The following is a 21277-nucleotide window of genomic DNA, read 5'->3' on the forward strand; positions in this document are numbered from 1 at the left end:
TGACCTTGGGAAACAGAACTTCAATTTCTTCTTCTGTAAAATGAAAGATAACAATCTTTTCCCCTATCTAACTCACAAGGTTATTGGGAGTGTCAAATGAGAGGATTCGTGTAAAGTGTTTTGTAATCTGCCAACAAATTGTCATTATTATTCCTATTGCAGTCAAAATTGTATTCTACAGGACTTTATTCAATTCACCTTCCTGTACGGCAATGCTATAGATTAATGGACTTGGAATCATGAAGAGCTGAATTCAAATCCTGCCTTTAATGATTATTAGCTGTGTAAAACTGGGCAACTGACAACCTTTTTGAGTATTGGTTTCTCCATCTGTCAAATAGGGATAAGAAAACTTAGAGCTTCTGCCTCATAGAGCTGCTGTAAACCCTAAATTACAGATTGTTTGTAAAAAACCATATTATTAGATTGTCGAGTCAGTTATAAATTATCCATTACATTATAACCCTGATTCTTTGTCTTGGACAAATTCTAACCACTGCTGTCTTAGCCATTGTGCCAAAAGTGTTTCTGTGTTTCAAATGTGATCTATGCTACAGAAGATGGGATGAAACTGGATGCAAGCTTTGGTCACCTTTCTACCTTTATCATTGGTGTTTTTTGTTCAGTCAGTCACATCTGACTCTTTGGGACCCTATTTTTTTTTTTGTTGCAAAGATACTGGATTGGCTCACCATTTCCTTCTCTAGCTCATTTTACAGATGAGGAAACTGAGGCAAACAGGGCTAAGGGACTCACCCAGGGTCACACAGCTAGTAAATGTCTGAGGCCAGATTTGAATTCAGAAAGATGAGTCTTTCTAACTTTCTAACTCCAGGCCTTGCACTCTATCCACTGTGCCACTTAGCTGCTCCTTCTACCTTTACATATAATGTTAGAGTCCTCCCTCACTCAAAACAAAGTCAAGCTCAAGTCATGTCATCATTTCTCTGATGGCATGGTCTTCTTTGCCAACAAAGGACAAACACAAAAACAGGGTTAGAAAATTGTCTCAGATGCTAAGAGATTGAGTGGTTTCCCCAGGGTAAATACAATATATGTCAGAGTCAATATCAGAATTAAGAATTTCCTTACTTTGAGGGCAGCTCTTTCTACTACTCCAGGTTCCCTCCTAGCCACAAGGGGATAAAATTTCCCAGGGCTTTCTAGCAGGGATATGAAATAGCCTTTAAGAATATGAATACCTAGTTTAGTCCTATTAGGAAAATTATTTTCTTACTTGATAACAAAGTGGAAATTAGGATAGTATTCACACTGTTTGGCACAATCATGTAGCCTTGCATACATAATGGTGAAAGAAATATCTTAGGAGAAATTGAAGCAATTCCCATCCTTCCCCCCCCTCCAAAAAAAATTTGTTTTTCCCACCCAGCATTCACCATCAGTAAAAATTTTGTCAGTGTCAGAATGGAAACAAACAAACAAATCACATACATGTGAGAAAAAATAGTTGAAGTCATTCATTAATATTCCAGCTATTTGAAAGTACACGAAAAAGTAGGGCAGCTAAGTGATACAATGGATAGAGCCCCGACCTTGGAGACAAGACGATCTGACTTCGAAGCTGGCCTCAGATGTTTACTAGTTGTGTGACCCTGGGCAAGTCACTTAGCCCTGTTTGCCTTAGCTCCTGACCTGTAAAAAGAGATGGAGAAGGAAATGGCAAATCACTTCAGTATCTTTGCCAAGAAAACATCAAATCCAGGTTGTAGAGAGTCAGACACAACTAAAACAAGTAGAAGGCTAAATTATAAAAGGATTTCTGGAATATGGATGTAATAAAATGAGAATCATTTTTATAAACAGTCTAATTTTGTCAATATATTTCATTTGCAACTAGCTTACCCTGGGCAAATTTTAAGTGATGGAAATCTGACCATGTAACTATCAGAGAAGAAACGTGTTAAGTGAACCTTGAAACCAGAAATAATATTGCCTATCAGCGTTACTCATTTACAACCCTGTTTATGCTAAACTTGCTTCTTTAGTTTTTATATGTCTTCCTTTACTGCATTTGCAGATATGTACCATAAAGGAGCTGATACATCCTGCTAGTTCACCTGTGCTTTGCCGTCTTTTTTTTTCATTATTGAAGTGCCCAACACATCAATATATCAAGTGTCTGTGATTTTGTAGGTAGGTGAATTTCCTCCACCAATTCAAGGACAACCAGCTATAACTTAATAGGATGAGGAGAGAAACTAGACATGTGACTTTATTGGTACTGTAGGGAATTCCTGGGTGGAACAATTACCCTCTATTAAATGCAAATTTCTACCTGAGATTAGATGGTTACCTAGAGCAGAGATAGCAAACTCAAAGCATATCAGAAAACAAAAGGAAATTTAGAAGGAGGCACAGAAAAGCAGGGTGGCTTTGAAAACAATTTATAGTACTTACCCCGTAGTTAAAAAAATAATAAATCGTGTTAGATGGAAATTTACTGTTCTATGTTGACTCTTCTTTTTACATACATGGAAAGGTTCTCTTTTTTTGTGTTTGTGTATTTAAGTTCAAAATGAATAATTTTTTTAAAAAAGGCATATAATGCCCCAGTCCTGCCTCTCTTCCTCCACCTTATTTCTGTCTTCATCTGTCACCTTGTGTACATTTAGAAAAAAAAATATTACTGGTTTCTCTGTTCTCACTCTGTTGCTAACCTTGGCTGCTACATGTCTGTTGTCTTGTGTTTTCAAGAAGCAAGAAATTTCTTCAGGACTGATTTTCTTTCTAAGAATGTTTTAAACATATTATTGTGATTCTCTTTTTTTCATTTATGGTTAAAGCCCCACAAAACTCCTCAGTGTTATAGAGTCAGATTAAAATGTAATTGGAAAATGTTTAACAAAATATATAAAAAATGACAGCATAGATAATGTTTGCTGTGATTTTCTAAATCAATATGTAACAAGAAGGGTCTGTTTCTATTTGAGCTTGATAGTTCTGTCTAGAACACTGAGATATTAAGTGGATTGCTCAAGGTTCCACAGCTAATATGTGTCATAGGTCTTTCTGACTGAGGACAGATCACGCTCCTTCTCTTTTCTAGCACATAGTAAGTATTTAATAATTAATAGATGAATTTGAATTTCATTCAAACAATAAATATATATGATAATATATTGTAAGTTGAGCAACACTGCTAAAGGTAATAGATCACTTAAAGTATTTTTTGAGTGGAATAATTTAGAATCTTTTAGTCACAAATGTGAGAATCTCATATTTGAAAGGGAATACAGAAGCCCTATAGTTTAAACTAAACCCGAAGAAGAAAACTCTTGGAGAATGATAAAATTGGGACTTTTTATAGAAGGAAAAAAAAAGTCAGCCCATCTTCCAAGTAGCACTTTGGCATGGCAGAGACTTGTTTGACTTTCATAAAGCTCTCTTATGTTGGTTGTGGACATTTTAAAGTGGACAGCAATTAAATGCTTTTTGGGTGTCAAAGGCTTCAGAGAGATCAAGAAGTATGAGGACTGAGAAAAGGCATTTGGGTGTGGGATTAAGAGATCACTAGAAACATTGAGAACAGTTTTGGTTGAATAATGACGTCAGAAGTCTAACCATAGAGAGTTAAGGAGAGAGTGAGAGTAGTGGAAGTGGAAATACCTATTGTAAATAGCCATCTCAAGAAGTTTAGGAGTAACATGGTAAGGAATGTTCTTGCATTAGCTTCAAATCCTCAGTTTTCTTGTAGTTATAAGAATTTAATCATAAGTTTGGATCTCTGCTCTAATTTGAATTTATGTTTATTTTTAGCTAACCCCTCACCTCTTCATAGTTGAGGCAAGGATTCAAGTTAGAAGGTAAAGAAAAAATTAGGGCATGTTAAAGTGCCTATTAATGGACAGGTACCAGCAAGGCAATTTGAGGTAAGAGCAGATCTTTTCATTTAACTTCCCTCAGTCCTTGAGAGGTTGGATATAAACTGGTGCCTTCAGTCCAAATCTTTTGCTCTGAGATGCCTGTGGAGGTCAATGACCTGGCTTGATCTGTCTTTTCTTTTTTTTTACATCAACTTTACTTTTTTTTTTTTTTTTTTTGGCATATTGACCTTGTGTTGAGGATTAGGACTCTTGAGGTCCTGGTTCCTTTGTTTCTCTCAATCTCCTTGAAGATTGGGTTTCTTTTAGAGCTATAGTGTGTGATTCAATTCCTATGGCTGGCTTTTAAATTATTCTCAAGACTGAGAGACTATATATGACTACATGGGAAAGAGGTTTTTGACTTGAATGCTAGAAAGCTGCCTCAGTGACAACCTCAAGTTATATTTCTTTCAAGGGGAAGTTGATAGGCTATTTGAGCACCTTATATGTTTCTATATCTGTCTCCTGTGAAATCTCTGAGCTTGTGGTGAAATAAATGCCATCTGTACCCTATAGTTATTCTGTAGTTTAAGTACTTGTGTGGGAGCTGGGGACCCTATTATCTACATTTGGAAAGACCTAGACAATAACTGTGAGTACAAATTGGGCAACAATTTTTAATATATTAGGGAAATGTAGGACCACTTGCCCTCCAGCCCATTTCAGTTTTAGAAAGCTCCTTCCTCGAATTAAGCCTAGTCAAGAGAGAGAATAACCCTCTTGGGGATCCATGTGAACCCAGAGTCTTTTGGCAAGGGGTAAAGAGGGAATGTTGGATCACAGGTTACATATAGTTTTATAAAAATTAAGGCAACTACTGCTAAGATGATAATCTGAGGTGAAAGCCTTTGTGATTTAAAAAATGACTGCATTATTACTCTATGTAACAGCTAAAGATTTTCCTTACAGATATGAGGAATTTTAAAAACTCTATCTCTTGTTCTGTCAGATAAGTCAATGAATTAGAAATACATACTGTGCTTACCTCTCTACATATTGCAGGCCTTCTCAAGTTACCACTAAGTTACAGTAAAAAAGAAGTATAGTTGTGTGAGAGGTAGACTCTGAAATAACTGAGGAAACAAAGTTTTGAGTTTCAGAGCATACCAATTTATTAAGCAATGCACACCAATTGCATAACAAATCAGGACCAGACCTCCTTAGCTTGGAACTGGACTCTGAATACAGGGGGAAACAGAATTTTATGCATTAAAAGAAAACAATTAGTCGGATATAAATCGGAATGCAAGATTACACAATCTGATTTCTAATTGAAGGAAAGATTAGGGGCTTTCTGATTTGGGAAGGTGATGGGTGATTTTTTGAGACCTGGGTGGGGATGGGGAGGAAACACATGATTCCCTGAAATCAAAAAAAGGTGTTCCACTCCTCTCAAGTATCTGTATTCAATCAAAGGAACAAGGAAACAATAACTGATTGACCTGTGTAGGTCCAGTTTTTAGATAAGACATAAGAGATTGCTTCAGATGTATAACTGTGAGAAAACTTGCATCAGTCTTTGGATAACTCTGGGTTTCTGGGCAGTATAACCTCTGTCCTTAGTTAAGGGTCTCTAAGCAACAGATAGAGGTGGTCCAGCTTCCCAGTCATGCAAGGCTAGGTTCAAATAATGCAGTAAGGTTTTCTCCCAATTCTCATAATTGAATAACGTTTTTTCCCAAGACCTAAGTTGGACTAAATCTATAACTAAATCAAAAAGAAATTGAGCTAGATCCAGAATTGAGTCACAAAATGGAGTCAATGTGGTTCACTCAATTCCCACAATTTTCTCAGTTTCTATCTATGATTTACTCTCTATGAATAAATATACTTCCAGTTCCAGAAATGCCCTTCAAAAGGAAAGGAACTTTGGCTTTGTTTTTTTTCTCTCTCTTCTCCTTGGGTCTTTCAGTTGCATTTATACAATCATGAAGATGAATTATCTTTTTTTTTTTCCTGAAAGCATGTTATTTTTAAAATCTCATCTATGTAGTTCAATTCATAGACTCATAGGTTTAGATCTAAAAGGGACATTGGAAGTCATCTATTCTAACTCTTTTATTTTACAGATCAGGGAGCAGAGAGATGAAAACTACTTGCTCAAGGTCACATAGGTAGTAAATAGCAGAGTCCAGATTAGAATTCATGTCTTCTGGCTCCAAATACAGCATTATTCATGTCATCTTAGATTTTGGATACTTTTTCCTCACAAAAATCTTTTTACAACTATAATTCTAGTACAGATTTGTTAGTGTATAATTATATTCATTTAGTTCTTGGGAAGTTTTTAAATTTTATATCAAACTTTCAACATTCCAATTGGTAATAGGGGACAGAAAAAGCATAATCCTATTATTAATCTTTAACAAATACATAGATATGTGTTTCTAGTGTGAAAAAAATCACTGTCCTACAAAGAAACAGAAAACAAACACTAAGGATAATTCTTTTCAATTTTCAAAAAAAAAAAGATTATTGTTAATAATAAAAAAGGAATAGCTTGACATAGGGAAAATTAAAAATGAAAGCAAAGTGTTATTATTCTAAAGAATGTGGGGGTTGTTTCTTCCTTCTATAGTCTATCCTCCACACTAAACTTATTATTTTTTAAAAAACACAGATCTATGTCACTTAGTTACTTATATATCTTCAAAGATTCCTTATTGCTTGTAGGATCAAAGATGAATTCTTCAACCTGGCACTTAAAACTTTCCCACAGTATGACTGTCACCATTAGAGTGAGGAGAAATGGGGTTTTTTTTTAACTTTTCTTTGTAGCTCCTGTGCCTGGCACACAGTAGGTGCTCAATAAATGCTTACTGACTGAGCAGTCTTACTTAATATTACTGTCCTTCATGAACTTTTTTCTTTTACATGACATTACATCTCTTGCTCCCATGCCTTAACACAAATGTCCCCCCTCTGTTGGCAGAATGTTTCCTCACCTCCATCTCACAAAACCCCTAGAGCTTCTTTCAAAGCACAGTTAATTTTTGCTTCCTGTGCAAAACCTTTCCCTATCCTTCAAGAAGGATAGTAAACTCTCCTTCTAAAAACTATGTGTGTTACTTTAGATACACTTTGCGTTTATTTACTTGCATGCACGTCTTATTCCTTCAATGGAGGAATAAGTAAGGACCAATAAGGGCAGAAATTGGTCCTTTTTTAAAAAAAAATTTCCTTTCGAGTGCCTAGAATAGTGCCCTGCATATAATTGGTTTTTAATAAATGTCTGCTGAATTAAATTTAAAATTAAATTAAATTTCATTGAATTTTCTTCAGATGAATGCACCCCCCCCAAAAAAAAGTTAATACAAGTTGGAAGAATAATTGTACTGAAAGAACTCAGCGAGTTTCTGATAAAATTCTGATATGCAAGATGTACAGGAAAGTGATAAAAATATATAAGCATATGATCCATTGACCAATAGATAATTGGTCAAAGGATATTGAAAGGCAGTTCTCAAAAGAAAAAAATGTAAGCTATCAGCAAAAGTATTAAAGAATGTTCCAAATGTCTCATGACAAGAGAAATGTGAATGACAACACATGTGAATTTGTATCTCACCATCATCAGATTGGCAAAGATAACAGAAAAGAAAAATGAAAATTGTTGGAGGGCCTGCGAGAAAATAGGCAACATAGATATGTGAATTAATCCAAGCTTTCTGGAAAACAATTTGGAACTATATAAAAAAAATTACTGAACTGGATTCTTCCTTTGACCCAGTAATTACCATTAGTAGGCGTGTAACCCAAAATACACCAAAGACTGAGAGAAAGGAGCAGTATGCATAAATATATTTATAGTAGCACATTTTGCTATGGAAAGAACTCTTTTTTTTGTAAAAGTGAGTATCCACTAATTGGGAAATGGTTGAGTGAAATACAATGTGTAAATGAAATGGAACACTATTGTCCTGTAAGAGATAACAAAAGGGACATAGAGACATGTGGGAACACTTACATGCACTGATGCAGACTGAAGTAAGCAGAACCAGCTATGTGACATAATGGTGGCCACCGCAACTGGAGTCAGAAAAACCCAAATTCAAATTTTGCCTCAGATGTTTACTAGCTGTGAGACTGTGGGCAAGTGACTTAACTTCCATTTGTCTCAGTTTCCTCATCTGTAAAATGGGGAGGGGTTAACAACAGCACCTACCTCTCAAGATTGTGTGAAATCAAACGAAATAATAATTGTAAAGTACTTAGCACAGTGCCTGGCACATAATAAGTACTCTGTAAATGCTAGCTATTGCTACCACACATAATAGTAATATTACTATTACACAACCAGGGTACATACCTGACAATGATGATGGACTGGAGGCACAGAATGACATATTTCTTAGACACAAGTAATATGTAAATTTTCATTGCTCTACTATATTTGTTTCAAGGAAGAGAAGAGAAGAGAAGAGAAGAGAAGAGAAGAGAAGAGAAGAGAAGAGAAGAGAAGAGAAGAGAAGAGAAGAGAAGAGAAGAGAAGAGAAGAGGAGAGGAGAGGAGAGGAGAGGAGAGGAGAGGAGATGAGGAGGAGGAGGAGGAAGGGGAGATTGTGATAGTGATGACAAAAAAGGAAAAGAAAGGAAAATATTAATGAAACATTTTTAAGAAACACAGGAAAGAAAAAGAGAATTGGAACTGAAAATAATTTTTCTTAACTGAAATACATAGAAAAAAGTAGAAGAAAGTTAAGACAAGCAGGACAGTATTGGAACTCTTTTGTTGCATTTAATATACATATTTAAAAGTAAGCTTTACATACAAATTTATAGTTTAAAATAAATAAATCTAAGTGATTGAAGAAGTTGTTTAGTGAGTCCTTAGAAAAAGAATCTCAATAAGAAGTACAGGCTCCATAAGTGCTAATCCATCCCATTTTAACTTCATTTCCTTTTTTTCACAGGGTTAAAAGGCTAACAGGAAAAGGATCTCTACATAGAATTCCTAACTTCAGCAAGGCATTTGGCAACGTATCTCATGATACTTTGAGAAAACGGAGATTTGTGGGTTGGAAGATAGTACAAATAGATAGATTCAGAACTGATTAAATGATTAGACCCAAAGATTAGTGATTAATAGATATGAATCATCTCAGAAGAGAGTTGCTAGGAGGGTGCCACAAGATTCTGTCCTTCATTATGTTTTGTTCATAGTGTTTATCAATTACTTAGATCTTAAAATGTAGTCTAAGGACCCCTAGAATTCACCCAAACCCTTTCAAGGTCAAAAATTAGTTTCATAATCCTATTAAGATGTTTTGATTTCCAATACAATAAATAGAAATAGATATAATCCAAACAAACAAAACTCCAGGAGTCTTTACTTTCATATTCTAAACATATCTTTTAAAAACTTAAGTTGGATTATGAAGTTCCAGTGTATCTACTTAGACAATTCTCACCCTTTTATCTTCATCAAAATAGTTTCCCTTAGTTTTTTCAGAATTTCATTTTTAAGAAAAGTAGAGTCACTGCTCGGAGCCTCAATTTCCTTATCTATGTATGGGAGGAGGGATTGGTTAAGATCTCACTGATCAATTAACCTCCCTTTGTCCAAACAAAGAAATCACAAAAAGGCCAAGGTATTATTTTCTTGATCAAAATACTAAGCAAAGTTTTTATTCTTGATGAGTTAGTGAACAAGTTCTTCATTGATGGAATTTGGAATGTACCTTGTCATGGCTGGCAAAAAAAGTTAGCTTGTAAACCATATGAACAGTTAGGGTAGGAGAGTTTTGTGGAGTGTGATCCCTGGCAGCAGAGAGGAGAGCCAGTTATAGAGGAAGAATACAACTCCAGAGATGGAATCACTCTTTATCGTTCCTTTTGCCTCTTTGACAGAGGACAGCAGAGATGAGGAAGCATATTACTTTGGAGCTAATTATCTAGTGGAAGGACATAACAAGAAGATAGTCAATAAGCCAGTCCAAGGATTTACTGCTGGCCGTAAAAAGGAGCCAGTAACATCTGACTCCTGGTAGTTAGGAGGATAGTTACAGAGGAAGGCAGGCTCAGGAAGCCCCACTGAGAACACTACCCAGCAAAAATACAACTCCATGTGAGATGCAAAGTGAGATCACCACAAGAAGACAAAGGCCATTGGAGCTCTGCATTCCCAGGGAAAATTACTTTCCTTGGCCACATGTGATCTCTACATGTGTGTTTCACTATGAATGTAACCTATGTGTCTGCCCATTCTTCCAAGTGCCATTGTGTATATTTGTGGGATAGAACACCACAAGTTTGTTGGGGGGATGCTTTGTAGTTACTTACTATACCATCTTAGAAAATAACTTTGCTTTGAGCTAATTTTGTCTACTGGCCATCTATCAAAGGTAAGGACACTAGCTGGGGCTCATGAACAATATCATTTGGAAGTGTAGAACCACAGAGTATCTTTAAGTCTGGGTACGTAATCACCCTCTGAGGGACACAATCTATGAATGAGTGGGACAACTGGGGGATAGCCACTGAGGCAGGGATCCTACTTATAAAATAACAGCTGTGGTACCTACCTCACAAGACTAGTGAGAGGATAAAATATGACATGCCTGTACTTTGTAAATATACATGATACACTTTGTATAATTTATAACATTGTATAAATGGCCATTGTTGCTGTTAATGAGAAACGTAAAGCAATATGCTTGAGTTTAAAGGGAATCAGCTGTAGTAATACAAAATGAAAAGGGCAGAGATGAACAACAATTCATGTGAAAAAAAGACTTGGGGGTTGTAAACCCCCACTATTTAACTGTGAATTATTTTTTAGTGTGACATGGCAGCCAAAAATGTGAATGTGATTTTAGGCTAAATTTTGTTGTTGTTCATTTGTTTCAGTTGTGTCCAACTCTTTGTGTGACCCCATTTGGGGTTTTCTCCACAAAGATACTGGAGGGGTTGGCCATTTCCTTCTCTAGCTCATTTTTATAGGTGAGGTAACTGAGGCAAATGGTTAAGTGACCTGCCCAAGGTGACCCAACTAGTAAGTGTCTGAAGCCTGATTTGAACTCAGAAAGATGAGTCTTCCTGATTCCAGTTACTCTGTCCACTGCTACCTAACATCCTCTTAGGCTAAATTATCAAAAACATTATCTAGATTAAGAGATATTATAACTTTGCTTTAATCTATCTGGTCAAACTGCAGCTGGAGTATTATGTTCAGTTCTGGGCACCATGTTTTAGGGAAGACATTGACAAATTGGAGCATATCTAGATCTATAAAATAATCTGGCAATTTAATTGGTATGGCATTTAGGCAATATTGTCATTTTATTATATTGGCTTAACCCTACCCATAAGCAAGTAATATTTCTCCAATTATTTAGGTATTTATTCATTTAAAGAATATCTTGTAATTTTATTCGTGTAAGTAAGCATATCTAAAGAGGACAAACCAGATAGATCAAGTTAATTCACACCAGCTGATGCTGAGTGAAGTGAGCATAACCAAGAAAACACCGTACACAGCAACAGCAACATTGTTTGATGACTGACATTGTGGGATGTAGCTCCTCTGAGCAATGCAATGGTTTACGATAATTCCAAAGATTCATGATGGAAAATGCTATCCACATCCAGAAGAAAAACTGTGGAATCTGAGTGCAGATCAAAGCATACTATTCTCCCTTTCTTTTGTTGTTTTCTGTTTTTTTCTTTCTCATGATTTTTCCCTTTTGTTCTGATTCTTCTTTCACAACATGACTAATGTGGAAATATGTTTAATGGGATCATATATATATATATATATACATATATATATATATATATGTATATATATATATATACACAACCTATATCAGATTGCATGCTGTCTTGGGAAGGGGGGAGAGGAGGGAAGAGGGAAAACAGAACTCAAAATCTTATAAAAGGGAATGTTGAAAACAAATTAATTGAAAATTTTTTGGAAATTTGAATATTTGAAAAAAATTTTTAAAGTTAACTCATACCTTGTGAGATTTGGTTAAAGGGATTGGAAAAGTCTAGTTCAGAGAAGAAATGACAAAGGGAAATTTGATATTTGTCTTCAAGTATTGGTGTAGAACTATTATTTTGTTTGTTTGTTTTGTCTAGGCCTAGACAGCAAAATTAGTTCCAAAGGACAGAAATTTCAGAGAGGCAGATTTCAACTTGTTATAAGGGGAGGGGTGCAGGGAGAGAAATGCGTACCAAGGTTGTCAAAAAGTGAAAAGAGCTGCTTAAAAAGGTAGGGATTTCCCCATTACTTCTGGTCTTCCAGTGCAGGAGCACATATCCAAGTAGTTGTAAAAAGCAAGCTGGATCTAGATAGCTTCTGAGGTCCCTTCCAATTAAGTGTCTATGGATTCACAGTCTTCTCACACATACCCTTAGCAGATGTGTATCTACATGGGTTTCAAAGCAATTGTCTTCATACAAGAAGGAGAAAGAATAAAGCTGGGAACAAAAGAATACTTTTTTAAAAAGGCTCCAATTATAAAAAAAGAATACTTAATGCTGTACATTTGAGGGCAAAGTTTGCCAATTATCAACATGAACCAGTCTAGGGTTTCTTGTTCTTCCTCTTCATAATATACCCCAACTAACTTCTCTCATGTCATCACCTTGATTTCAGTTGCTCAATTTGTAAACTGGTTTTTTGGGGTTTTTTTTTTTTTTGGCATACCAGTTCTTAGTCCAAAGGTAACTTTGACAAGACTTAAATTGGTCTAGTTGTGGTTGTGCTTTGTCCTTCAATCTCAAAGAGGGCCATGACATCAGGGAGATGATGAAATGACTTGCAATTGACTTTGATTTAAGTGAGGGAGAGCTATGCAAAGTCACCAGCCTCACTTTCTCCTCTAGAGCCATCTGAGTCCAGTGGCTATCTATCTATCAGGTCAACAGGTCTGCCCTTTCTGTGATCATTTTTTTTCTGAATGACAATGTGTTTTGTGGGCAAGTCTCCAAATTAGGTTTTCCAAAAGGCTTCTTGATTCTCAAACTGACTGCTGCAGGATTCACTTCTAAACTATTAGCATTTCTACAGCAACTAAAGTTACTTTATTTTCAAATTCTCCTGCATCTCCCAGCGTGAAAAAATTCATTTTTTTAAACCTCACTTTACCTTAGGAGAACTAGGCAAAGAGATGAAGGGAAAGCGTTTTTGTTTAAGACATTCGTGGGTAACTTGCTCCAGGAGTTTTTGGGTTTTATCTAGAATACCTCGTTATCTTCTTAATACAACTTAGAAGTAAGCAACAAATAGTTATTGTTGCAGCTTCTCCACATTTTCACTGACTTTCCCCCAGGCCTGGAATTCTTTCCCTCCTTATCTCTACCTCCCAGTTTCCTTCCAGCCTTAGCTAAAGTCCTACCTTTTGCAAGTCTGTCTCATCCCTCTTACTACTATTCCCTTCCATCTGAGATTACCTCCAATTTATCTTGTGTGTGTGTGTACGTACGTATGTATATTTGTGTATTATATATGTATACACACATATAACACACACATATGTATATGTATATATACACATATATACCCACACATATACATTATATACACATATACACATATAACATATATATATTGTACACAATTGTTTTCAGTGTTATTTCTGCCATTATACTATAAGCTCTTCAAATGCAAGGACTATTTTCGTCTTTATTTTTACCTCCAACCTGGCATACGGTAAACATTTAAAATGCTTATTGACGACTTATAGAGGTTCTTCACAAGTCACCATTCCAAGTAAACACTATATTCATCACTAACCATTAGCAATTATGTACTATTATTTTGCTTATGATGTGTATTTACAGAGGTTCATGTGTAATCTGTATAATTTCCCAGGACTACACATCTTTACCTGGGTGGGGGGGAAGGCTACAGAGGAACAGTTAAAGTTTACCCCCTGCCAAATACTGCACTGCTTCTGACAAATATGGTAAATAAAGGCAGAAATGCGTGTGAGTAGAGAACAAAGTTTTTGCCTCCTTAGCTTACCTTTGGTTGTGACACCAACTTATTTGCATGCCAAACCATAAAGGAATTTGTAATGTCTAACCCTAAGTTAGATAATTATCTGGAAAGGAATACTAATGTTCTCAGATTTAGGGGTTGAAAAGAAAACAATCTTAGCCTAGAGACAATATGCCTAGCCTTTATGAGATAATATAGTAGCCACTACTAAAGATCTACAAGATTGTCCTTATCATGGAGAGATTTTAGTCACTGAACCTTAGTGAATGAGGTGATATGGACAGTGAGTGACCCTGAATACATGATTCAAGAACCTGGTGGCAAGAAATAATGCCTAGTTAAGACTATGCACCCAGTAGCTACCGCAAGACCCAGAAATCACCATGAGATCAGGGGAGATAACATCCCCAGTGGGAGGAGCTTGATGACATTATCAGAAGATCAGCATCATAGGAATAGATTGCTTTTTGTGTACATGCACCTGCCACATGTTTTCTTCATGCCCCTTCCCCCTCCCCCATGCATTCACCCTCTCCCCACTAATAGGGTACTTATTTGTGATAGTGTGCCCTAGGTCTATGGGGAGGAATATTCTATTGAAATTTTCTTATTATATTTTTCATTAGATTAACTTTGCAATAATTGTACCCTCTGTTTATTAGTGAAAAGGGGGCAGCTAGGTGGCACAATGGATAGAGAATAGGGTTTGGAATCAGGAAGAGTCATCTTTATGAATTCAAATCCTCAGATACTAACTGTGTGTCCCTAGGCAAGTCACTTGACCCTGTTTGCCTCAGTTCCTCATCTGTAAAATGAGATGGAGAAGGAAATGGCAAACCACTCCAGTATCTTTGTCAAGAAAACCCCCAAAATGGGGTCACAAAGAGTCAGACATGACTGAAATGACTGAACAATAAAATTGTTAGTGAAAAAGTGATTGCTCCCCAATTGATAAATGGTCAAAGGATATGAACAGGCAATTTTCAGAGGAAGAAATTAAAGCTATCTATAATCATATGAAAAAATGCTCTAAATCACTATTGGTTAGAGAGATGCAAATCAAAACAACTCTGAGGTACCACATCACACCTATAAGATTGGCAAACATGACAGAACAAGAAAATGATAAATGCTGGAGAGGATGTGGGAAAGTTGGAACACTAATTCATTGTTGGTGGAGCTGCGAGCGCATCCAACCATTCTGGAGAGCAATTTGGAACTATGCCCAAAGGGCTACAAAAATGTGCATACCCTTTGACCCAGCAATATCGCTACTAGGACTATATCCCCAAGAGATCATAAAAATGGGAAAGGGTCCCACATGTACAAAAATATTTATAGCAGCACTCTATGTAGTTGCCAAAAACTGGAAGTCAAGGGGATGTCCATCAATTGGGGAATGGCTGAATAAATTATGGTATATGAATGTAATGGAGTACTATTGTGCCATAAGAAATGATGAACAAGAAGACTTCAGAGAGGCCTGGAAGGACTTATATGACCTGACGCTGAGTGAAAGGAGCAGAACCAGGAGAACTTTATGCACAGCAACAACCACAGTGTGTGAGAGTTTTTTCTGGTAGACTTAGATTTTTGTTATAACACAAGAACTTCTTACCAAAAAAAAAAAAACAAAACCCCAATGGAGGATCTCAAGGCAAAATGCCTGCCACACTCAGAGAGAGAAATATGGAAGTCACTCACATATTGTAGCAGATCATGTTTGTGTATGTGTATGTGTTTGTGTATCATGTTCTGATTTGTTATACGATTTCTTTCATTTATCTTAGTCTGACTACATAGCATGACTATAGTGAAAATATACTCAATAGGAAAGTATATGTAGAATCTATACAGAATTGTATGCAGTCGTGGGGAGGGAGGGGGGTAGTGGGGAGTAGGTGGGGAGGGATAAAATCGCAATTGTATGGCAGTGATTGTTAAACATTACAAAATAAAAAAATAAATAAATAAATAAATAAAAATTAAAAAAAAAGAAAAGAAAAAGTGATTGCAAACTACAATTTCAAGTGGATGTAGACCCACAAAATACCTTAAATCTGTGTTGGCTATTCCAGGAGCCCTAAAATAAAGAGAAATACCTCAGGGATACAAAAATTACATGAAAATTGCCTTTGAGAGGTGCTATGTGAGGCCCAGGAGAAATCAGGGAAGACCTCCTGGAGCAGGTAGCATTTGAATGGGATTTTAAAGAATAGGCAGGCATTCAGCTGGGACATAGAAGAAAATACAGAAAGTTTCTTAATACTACACTTTCCTTTGTACCCCCCAGCATCTAACACAGTACTAGAGATGCTTAATAGATGATTAATGTTCTGTGGACAGAATACTATTTGAATAAGGTTTACAAAGTAATTGTGTCTCTCCTACTTTAAGGGCAGGAAAGTCATAGTCAAGTTTTCCAACTGTACCAGCTATGCTAAGATAGTTCCTGATGTTCCCAAAGAAAAATGCCTGTGTCTAGGGATCAGGACTATCTCAGGAGACCCTAGGGAATCCTGGAGTTTCCAAAACCATTTAGTGTCCCCTGGAATCTTGTTTTATTCTCTCCCCCCATTTTTTTTTTTTTGTCCTCTCAGTACTCCACCTTGGGAAAGCTTATTTTTTCCCTTAAAACAATGTTAGACAAGACTCTGAAATATCAAATCCAAAACAGAACTGTCATTCACTTCTGCTGAAAGATTTGATTCTTGTCTGAATCTGATGAAAACTCCATTCCTTGTGGAAGCAAGAGAGCAGTGTTTCCAATTACATGGAAGTCAAAGGTGCATGAGAATGGCAAAAAGAGAAATTCCAAATGGTGAAAACATTGCTTAAAATAAAACATCATAAATTGACCTTTCTACTTGTGCCTTCTGCTTAAGTTTAAGGGAATAACTAGGACATATTCTTCTTTCCTTTCCAGAAGTTAATTTTGGTTATCCCTCCATAGATCCCAAGCTTTACTTTTGCATAAGCCCTCCTGCCCTTAGCTAAAATGAGCAGCTTCCATTTAAGAATGTAAGCTTTGACTTCACCTGATCACCACACCCCAGAAGATGAATCCAGGTGGAGACAGGAGGCCCTTCTGTCCCAGATTTACATTGCCTAATCAGGGCTGGGAATCTTTGTGACCAGACAGCCCTTCAGAACCCTAACAAGTTTCTGGTGTGGGCGAGAGAGGCATGTAAAGTGGAGGTGCAGAAGGCAAAGATTCACAGGAGAATGTGACACATCTCCATTCTTCTTGCCACCTGTGTTGAGCATGACCCACTTGTGATCAGACAAAGGAAAACTAGCTCGATTTCCCAACCTGTCCTTTCAAATGTTCTCATTCATTCTCCACTTGACTGTCAAGGTAGAACTCCCAAGGCTGTGCCAATGTTCCTTAATATGAGCTTGCCCATAGATGCTACAGCTGCCCTGCTATTATTAGGAAATTTGGCACCTGGGCTCTTCGGGACCCCCCCCCCCCCCCCCGCCCCAGCATACTTACAGACTCTGGTCTTCCCTGGACATCGAACCTTGCTGCTTCCCTCCCCTTCCTCCACCTGGAGGGTGGAGCCCCTGTCCGTCCCAGCCTCCTACAATTCCAGCTGGCCAGGTAGGTGGGCAGGGCTTGGAGCAACACCTTTATAGGAGGAAGAAAAAAAAAACCAACCAAAGATAAAAAAATCTTCACATTTCCTCTGTCTTGGCAGTCCCGTAGAGGCGCTCCAACCTGCCACCATGGGTAAGTGAGAGGGAACAGAAACTTAGCGGGTCAGAATCAAAAGTTTTGCCCAACTCCTTGAACTTTCCCTTTTTTACTGCAGAATGCCTGCTATCCAAAGACCTCCGGACCTAGCAGGTGGGCTAAGGGAGACGCGCTCAAACTGGAGCTCTTAGACTTCCAGAGGCTGAAGAGCGCAGCGTAGTAGGAGATGGGGGTAGAAGCGGAACCAAAGGAGCAGCAAGCTCGCGCTCCTTCCAGCAGTAGCAACCTGCCCTCCTCTCTCCATAGCACCTACGATCTCCTTGAATAGCAACAACCCTTCTCCTAGTAGCATGGAGCTCCCCTCCCCGCCTTCTCCGCCGAGACCCCCCCCAAGGGGCCAGGAGCCCGATCCCCCCACCCCAGCACCAAACTTCCCCCTGAATAGCAGCGAGCCCATTACTCTGAGCTCACAGAATAGGAGCGAGCCCACCCCCTCCTCCGCTCAGGTGCAACAAGCCCACTACTCAGACCTCATTCCGAGTAGTGGAGACCCTCCCCCCCCCCCCCCCCCCCAGGAACAGCGAATGCCCTCACTATACGAAGCTGAAACGGAGGTCTCAGCTGAGTGCCAGCTCAGAGCTCAGCCCCGGAATAGCGGGCACATTATCTACCAGAGCCGGCCAATCCCAGAATCCTCACAGTCCACTTCTGTGGTGGGGACGGGGGATGGCCGTAGGTTAGGGAGGTTGGATGGAAAAAACAGACGCCAGAGCACACGCAATAGGAGATAGGGAAAAGAATGAGTGCCAAGAGGCCACGGAGATTGGTTAGGCTGGGGTCCTAAAGTCTAAGTCCCTTCCCTCAAATGCTGAAACAATGTCAGAGGATTACATCGGCTTGGGTGGACGCTAGGTGAGCGACACCAAATGCTGCCTACTTGGCGGGGCCTAGTCTTTGGCCACCTGCAGGGAGCCTTTAGGGAAATGGAGTGAGGACACAGCCTTTCCTGTGTATTCTGCGCGGAGGGGATGCTTCCGGACTCCTTTTGTGATGGAGATAGGAGGTTGGGGAGGAAGGAGAGGAAGAGACTCAAGCTGGTAGGAAAAGGATATGTGTGTGTGTGTGTGTGTGTGTGTGTGTGTGTGTGTGTGTGTGTGTGTGTGTGTGTGTATGTACGTATATGTATCTGTATCTGTATCCAAAGGAGGAAGAAATGGAACATTCCCTCTTTGTCCAAAAGATTCCTTTTCTATTTATGAGTCCTTCCCTAACTGGGCATCCTTTCCACATCCTTCAAGCGACTATGCACCCTGCTGTCTGTAGGCCATGCTCACTCTCTTGGGAGGCACTCCACTTTCTAAATAGCTAGCTGTCTGCAAATGTCTTCTTTTGCCAGATTGAAGTAATAGCAATTGAACAACATGAGTTTGTCCCAGTTCTGACTCCCTCTTGGAGAGGAGGCTGATGCAAAACTTTGGAGACAGCTGTGTTACCCCCTCCCCCTTTTCTCCTCTGGTTTTTTCTAATGTGGCATGATTTTCTTACTAATTGGTACCTTTTACAGTTCTGGATAGACTCCATTTTGTCAGTATTTTTCATAAAAATTGGCACACCCACACTCTAGGTGTTTAACTTGGTAAAACATTTTGGCAATGGTTTTGGTTTTGGTGGAGATAGGGGAGGAAGATAAATTTGTTCTGCCTAGACAATGGGAAGGAAGAAATTCGGAGTGGAAATGGGCAGAAAAATGAAACTCCAAGTTTCTCAAATATAGTTTTTAGACATGACTAAATCTAATTGTCACCTGGAGTTGAATGAACACTATCAAGTTGTGGGCTTGTCTGGCAGGAGTTTAAAGAAGTGGTGATCTCTAGCAGCTAGGTTGTGTTTGTATGGTCTTCCCTCTTTACTGCTTTTGTGAAATGGGCCCTTGATAGCAACTACTCTGCCAGGGAAGAAGAATCATTGCCTTTTGGGGGGTCATTGTTCAGTGTTCTGGAGCTAATTCACATGTTTTTTATGCTAAAGATTAAAGCTTGAATAATTCTGCATCTACAAAGCATAAGTGGCCCCTGCTCATACCACATATTGCACTCAGTTTATAGAAAAACAGCAAATCAGCTAGTTGGGCTGAAACATGCAGTGAGTGGGGAACAACGCAAAGTATGTCTGGAAAAGTGCATTGAAACCAAATTTTGAAAAGCTTGAAGGCCAAACCAAGGAATTTATATTTTGTCCTAGAGGCAATAGGGAGCCACTAGAATTTCTTGATCAGGAATGCTGTGCTCCAGGAATATCATTGGATAACTGTGTGAAGGATGGATTAGAGAAGGAAAAGACTAGAAGCACTGAGATCAATTAGGAAGGAAGGAAGCATTTATTAAGTACCTACTGTGTGCCCAACACTGTGATAAGCCTGTTGCTAATATCTCATTTGATCCTCACCTTGGGAAGTAGGTGCTATTATTATTCCCAGTTTAGGGGACTGAGGAAACTGAGGCAAACAGGTTAAGTGACTTGCCCAGAGTCTCATAGCTAGTAAGTATCTGAGGGCACATTTGAACTCGAGTCTTCCTGATTCCACACCCTGCGCTCCATCCACTGGGCCAGAAGGAGACTATTGTAGTAGTTTTGGTGGGAAATGATGGACTGAAAGAGGCTGAATGGGGAGAAAATGATGGTTGTGAGATATTATGGAGGTAGGGTAAAGAAGCCTTGGCAACTTATTGAATATAAAGGATGAGGAAGACTGAAGACAGGAGGCTGACTAAGGTTTTTAGTCTCTGCGTTATAGATATTTCCACTTTCAAGTACAATTCACTGTTCTACAGTGTCTATAGAAATGTTCATTTATTTCGTGTTTTAAGTTGAGAATAAGAAAAAATGAAAAACACTAAAAAGATGCTAATGACTTCAACAGAAATAAGTGAAGGGAACAGGAGGGCAGATTTAGGAAGAGAGGTGAGTTCTGTTTTGAGATGTTTTAATTTTGAGGAAACACATGGTACGTCCGGTGGCAATGTCCAGTAGGCAGAAAAGAAACTCACATGTGAGGGCTGGATGTATAGATATGGTGGCTGGATAGATGGATATGGGAGTCACCTACAGAGAAACAGTCAATGAGATTATCGATTTTACGTGGCAAGGAAAGAAGAGTACTTAGGGAGATAACCTGGAGATAGCAGGAAGGACTTGGTGACCTCAGATAACTCTGGACAACTTCATCTAGACCAATGATGTCATACTCAAATAGAAATCTGAGTCTGAGAAATTTGAGATTAATTGGAGCTACTCATCCATACATGAGGGTGACTTTGGGCTGCATATTGACTTAGTTTTAAAATGTAACGTTACCTATGCTTTATTGTATTTTAACTTTGTTTAATTTTTCCCAGTTACATTTCAATATGTTTCTGGCTTCATTAAGGAGTCATATGTCCCAGGACTTTGTGCATTACATTTCTCCTCTAGATTATTTTAGGTATGGTCAAAGACCTGTCCCTTAGCTAGCTCCAAGAAACATTAATGAAATCTTGGCGAAGTCCTTGGCTTGCACTGTACAAATTATGTGGAAGTTGCAGATGTAGTAGAAGACTACATGGTCTTAGATCTTAAACCTATAATGACTATCTCTATTGAACACCTGAAACTGAGAATATGCAGGGGAAAACTGTTACCCAAGTGATAGGTGACTGTATCCAGAGGGTTGCCATTTGAAGTGTTCCAAGTGCAATACTATGTTAGAAAA

General features: G+C 38.3%; 1 protein-coding gene and 1 long non-coding RNA gene across 2 annotated transcripts in view; one reads left to right on the forward strand and one right to left on the reverse strand.

Moving 5' to 3' along the window:
• Nucleotides 1–1425: 1425 nt before the first annotated feature.
• Nucleotides 1426–17416, reverse strand: LOC140512729 (uncharacterized). The gene is made up of 3 exons (XR_011969891.1): nucleotides 17329–17416; nucleotides 7852–8014; nucleotides 1426–1653 (listed from the first exon to the last, which is right to left on the reverse strand). It is a non-coding gene; the product is annotated as an uncharacterized lncRNA (long non-coding RNA).
• Nucleotides 17417–17484: 68 nt separating this feature from the next.
• SLC15A1 (solute carrier family 15 member 1) overlaps nucleotides 17485–21277 on the forward strand; it is a 56964-nt gene continuing 53171 nt past the window's right edge. Inside the window, exon 1 of the mRNA XM_072622071.1 lies at nucleotides 17485–17565. Coding sequence (XP_072478172.1) covers nucleotides 17562–17565 — 4 coding nt within the window. The 5' untranslated portion in view covers nucleotides 17485–17561. The remainder of the gene's footprint in view (nucleotides 17566–21277) is intronic.

Source organism: Notamacropus eugenii, chromosome 6 (genome assembly GCF_028372415.1).
Source record: "Notamacropus eugenii isolate mMacEug1 chromosome 6, mMacEug1.pri_v2, whole genome shotgun sequence".
Classification (NCBI taxonomy): domain Eukaryota; kingdom Metazoa; phylum Chordata; class Mammalia; order Diprotodontia; family Macropodidae; genus Notamacropus; species Notamacropus eugenii.